Source organism: Charadrius vociferus, unplaced genomic scaffold (genome assembly GCF_000708025.1).
Source record: "Charadrius vociferus isolate BGI_N301 unplaced genomic scaffold, ASM70802v2 scaffold3304, whole genome shotgun sequence".
Classification (NCBI taxonomy): Eukaryota; Metazoa; Chordata; class Aves; order Charadriiformes; family Charadriidae; genus Charadrius; species Charadrius vociferus.
The window spans coordinates 16,252-20,659 of NW_009648030.1; the positions used below are offsets into that span (position 1 = coordinate 16,252).

Consider the following 4,408-nt stretch of genomic DNA (forward strand, 5'->3'; position numbering starts at 1 on the left):
GGGGGAACCGGAGAGGGAAGGACCCCGCTCGCTTCCCCGGAGCCGCACTGCGCAGGCGCCGCGCTGCCACCGCCCCCCCACCCCGCGCATGCGCGGAGGGGGTGGACCGCCCCGACTCCCAATGCGCATGCGCCTTCCGCCCGCAGGTTGTGCAAGCGCACCTCCTCCTTATTTGCATACATGTAAATAGAGTCGTATAAATTCGCCACAGAGCCGTTTCCACGCTTTATTGCAAAAAGCTCCGCCCGCGGGCGGGTGGGCGCCGTAGAAAGCCAAAAATTTGGAAAAGTCCACTCGTTTTCACACGCCAAACAACGGGCAAAGCGCAAAGAAACCCTCCCAAAATCAGGTAAAATAAGAAATTAGTGTTTTTTCTTACTAAAAAGACTCACCGGTACAGCCCTGTCTCACCACGCGGCTCCCTCTGCCCCCGTTGTCTTTATTTTGGGGAAAAAAGGTCTTTCCGGGTTTTGCAGCAGTGGTGGCGTGAAGGCGGTGACATCGTTGTAAATAAATTTGGGGAGAAATAAATAATTTCAGTAAAACCCCACAGCGACCATTTTAGGTTTCGCGGCAGGATGAGCTTGAGCAAGCGGTGGATTGAAGGTGTTGCTTAAGGCAATTTGGGGTTTTTTTTGAGCCCCCCCCAAGGAGTATTTTGAAGTTTTTGGTGGGTTTTTTTTGAGAGCTGCTCTGAAATCCTGAAAAAATAAGACTTCCCCACAGCAAGCTGCCACTCCATAATGATAATTTATGGAGTTATTTTGGTGCAAATTCCTAAATAAAGGGGAAGAAAAACCCGCCGAAGAGAAAAAAACCCAGAAAAAAATAGTGAAAAAACCTCTTCTGTATAGTTTTCCAGGTCTGAATTCCTAAATGCAGGTGAGAACTTGCGGAGGAGGGGAAAAGGCGGGAAAAAAAGGTTTGGTGCTGGTCGGAGATGGAGAGCAACAATTTGGCCTCTCAGCCACCAGGGACTGGTTGGAAATCCGTGGGAAAGGGGCTTTCCCATGGGATTAGGGTCTCCCTGTGGGATTAAGCATCTCTCCGTGGGATGAGCACCATTTCCCCGTGGGATTAGGGTTGTTTCCCAAAATTTTGTTGGGATTTCCCCGAATGTTTGTTGGGATATTGAGGGGGAAGGCAGGATGAAGCTCTCGAGGGTGTGAATAAACAGGGTTGGGGGACAGCAGGTGACGGTCGGGAGGGGATGGGACAAGCGGAAAACTGTCGGGATGCCCAGGAAGGAGCACGGTGGCATCAATCTGGTTTCTTCCCCAGTCGTTTGAAGACGCTGACAGTGCCCGTGCTGTCCATCTGCGCGCCGGGGCTCTCGCTGGTGCTGCTGACCTTCCCGCACCCCCAGGTCCTTTTGATTGTCACCCTAAATTCCGGTTCGTTTTTATCCTTCGTGCTGGTGACGTTGCTGTCCTGGGCTTCGCCCGGCACCGCCGCAAGACCGACACCACCCATTTTGGACACTGGTGGTTGCAGTTTACGGATACTGGCGGTGTTCCTGTAACTGGTGACCGGTTTGGCTTCCGAACTGGTGGCTTTTGCCTCAAGGGTCCCTCCCAGCATGGCACTTTCCTTCCGTGGAGCTTTGGCGAGTTTTTTTAGGACGCCGGCGTACTGGAGGACGGAACAATCGTCGTCACTCTCGGTGGTTTTGTCCCCGTCGGTCCCCAAGGCATCACCCAGTCTGCTGAAGACCCCCGTGGGCTGGGAGACAAGGAGGGGGAACCCGTCAGCACCTACGCCCCCATTTCAGAGGCTGGATTTACCCCACACCTTCCCCTCCACCCCCTGAATTCTGCCACCACGACGGAGGCAAGATGGATGCTGACGCATTTTGGCATGTAATGAAGCAAAATGCTGCCTGCAGCAATTAAATTAAGGATTAGGCTATAAAACACGTCTATAGATCACCCATTCCCTCTTATGTTTTGCCACCGTTTTCCAGTTATTCCAAGGTTCCTTCAGCCCCTCTGTGGTGAATCCCGCAAGAGTCTTTGGGGAGAAGGACCCCGATGTCAGGATCTCGGTGGGGTTTGGCACAGCCGTCGAGAGTGATGACTAAAGGGAGCCGCAGCCAAAAACCCGCGTCCTCTCACCTTCCCTCCTGCGGTTGTGTCCGCTTTTGCCTCGGCTCCCAGGCGGTCAAAGACGGAAGTCCTCTGCAAACCTGCAGTTTTTCAAGAAAGGAGTTTTTCTCTTTTTTTTTTTTTTTTTTTGGAGGTTTCCCTGGAAAATGAAGCTATGCTGGGTCAGCCCTGAGGGCTGGTGTTGTTTCAGCCATGCCCTACCACCGAGGCATGCAACAAAATAAAATCTGCTCAATGAAAGCATGCCAACAGCCACCCGTCCCCTTCTTCCTAAGGCCTAAACATGCAACCTTTAGGGCTTGTGGCGAGTTGACTCATCCTTGGAATAACACAACTTCTACCCAAAACCACTCTGGATATGAATATCGTCGTGGGATTTGTGATGAGGGGCTAAATGGGAAGTAGACTGGGCTTCTGCAAGAGAAAATGAAGATCAAAACCCTCTTTCTGGTACCTTTGGCCGCTTGCTGCTCCAGGATTTTCTTTGTCCTCGGCGTGGTGCCCTTGGGCATGTTGATGATGTATTTCCCTTCCATTTCTGCTGTCACCCGGCGGCGTTTTACTGGGATTGTTGGATTTTCGTCTACCACATCGCATAAACCTGGCGGGATGAAGGAAGAGTGAATCGAGCTCTTGTTGCAACAAGACTCAGAGGGTGGAAGGGTTTTGTGAGCGCTTGGGCACAACCCTGGGCTGGGGTAAGCTCTGAGACCATCCCATTTCTAATGGAAATCTTCCCTCTCTCAGCTTAACACTGGTCATGCTGGTAATCTGTAAAATTCAGGTTAAAATTTGACCAGGGGGTGTGTTTAATGGGAAACAGAAAGGGGAAAAAGCAATGTTTGGTGGCGTTTCCACTGGGATCCATCACCCTCCCTACCTGCCTTCGTGGCGGCTAGTTTGTTGGAGACAGTGACGGAGATTTTGGACGTGTGGGGCCGTTGTCGGAGAGGGGTGGCAGGAGGCGAGTCTCTGCTCAAGCTGTTGGCGATCATCCGGCTGGCGGCTGGAAGGGGAGGGCAGCACAGTGAGGGAGAGGTTTGAAACCCCAAGGAGCTTCGGCGAGTGCGACAAGCATCCGTCTTGTTGGCTGTATTAAAGAGCGGTCCTCCCCCGGGGTCGTGGGGAAGGCAGCCATGGTTTGAGCTCTTCATTGTCAAGCTAATTATTGCAGCTCGTGAATCAGGCGAGGGGATTTCATCTCACAGAAACCTCCTGCCCGCGCTCACCACTGTTGGCGTTGCGGCGCAGCTCGGCTTGAACGCTGGGAGCTCCAGGGCAGAGCGATTCAGTAGCCGCCTTGCACATCTCCTGAAGGAAAAAAACAGGGAAGAGGATTTTTCCCTCAGGCTCCTTTGGAGGTGAACGAGGAGCCTCGAAGCAAAACTTTGCCACTGAATGCGCCGATGAGGCTTTACCGTACCTGCCTGTACACAATTTTGGCATGTTTGAGGATGGCAATGATGTCTCCCACCACTGTGATGCCCAGCTCATTCATGATCTCCTTGTTCAGATCCAGCAACATGTTTTTCTGGATCCTGCAGTGAGGAAAGACTCGGCTTAATGATTTCTCTTCTTGTTACAAGCTGTGATTAATTAAGCCTTGAGCGAGGTGCACCATGATATCTCCAAGCCGGATTCAGACACCACTGCCCTCATAAAAACAGCGTTGATAATAAAAAAGCAGCTCAACACAGATGAATAATAACTAACATAACTAATTAAGGAGCAGGATAACCGGTTAATTCCTTCCTTCCCCCTCACCAAGGGGATATTTTCCTCCCATGATGTGATCAAAAGGTGCCGCCTCATCGCTGACCTCACCTGTTATCCACAAACATGACAGCATAGTTGACAGCGGGGCCCGGGGGGATCCCGGCTTCCTTGAAAAATTGAATCCATTCGGATGTCGCTGAAACAAAGTTGCAGAAAAGGAGAAACTAAGTTGATATGGAAAATGGCGGGGGGGGACAGTCGCTTGGGTTTTGGTAGGCGCAAGCCGAGAGGCTCATTCCAGGCGTTCCCAGCTGTTGCTGTGCCATTAACGGGATCAGGACATAAACGGTTTCTGGGATGGCAGCGGGGAGGGGGGGGGGATGGTCTCCCGGATGAAAATACACTATCTGAGGGGTTTTAGAGCAATTTAGGACGATTTTGGGTGGTGGCGGGGGGCAGTGGAGTGGGCACAAGCAGAGAAATGTCTCTTACCCATTGTGACAGATACCATGGCGGAGGAGCCGGAGGGCACAGGGCTAGGCAGCAGCACTGGGAGCAGCCTGTGGGGGGGGGAGAGGCCGGGGGGG

The 4,408-nt window shown here is 52.3% G+C and overlaps 1 protein-coding gene across 1 annotated transcript; it reads right to left on the reverse strand.

Moving 5' to 3' along the window:
• Positions 1-1,260: 1,260 nt before the first annotated feature.
• Positions 1,261-4,332, reverse strand: LOC104285129 (chromosome unknown open reading frame, human C19orf47). The gene is made up of 8 exons (XM_009883530.1): positions 4,314-4,332; positions 3,930-4,017; positions 3,529-3,643; positions 3,335-3,416; positions 2,986-3,111; positions 2,560-2,706; positions 2,115-2,185; positions 1,261-1,722 (listed from the first exon to the last, which is right to left on the reverse strand). The coding sequence occupies exons 1-8, from the start codon at positions 4,330-4,332 to the stop codon at positions 1,261-1,263; spliced, it is 1,110 nt and encodes a 369-aa protein (XP_009881832.1).
• Between the last annotated feature and the right edge of the window lie 76 nt (positions 4,333-4,408).

Excerpts from the sequence above, each read along its gene's own strand:
- LOC104285129 (XM_009883530.1), bottom strand. Across the intron at positions 3,417-3,528 it reads CCAAAATTGTGTACAGGCAG|GAGATGTGCAAGGCGGCTAC; the intron begins GTACGGTAAAGC and ends TTTTTCCTTCAG. Across the intron at positions 1,723-2,114 it reads ACACAACCGCAGGAGGGAAG|CCCACGGGGGTCTTCAGCAG; the intron begins GTGAGAGGACGC and ends CTTGTCTCCCAG.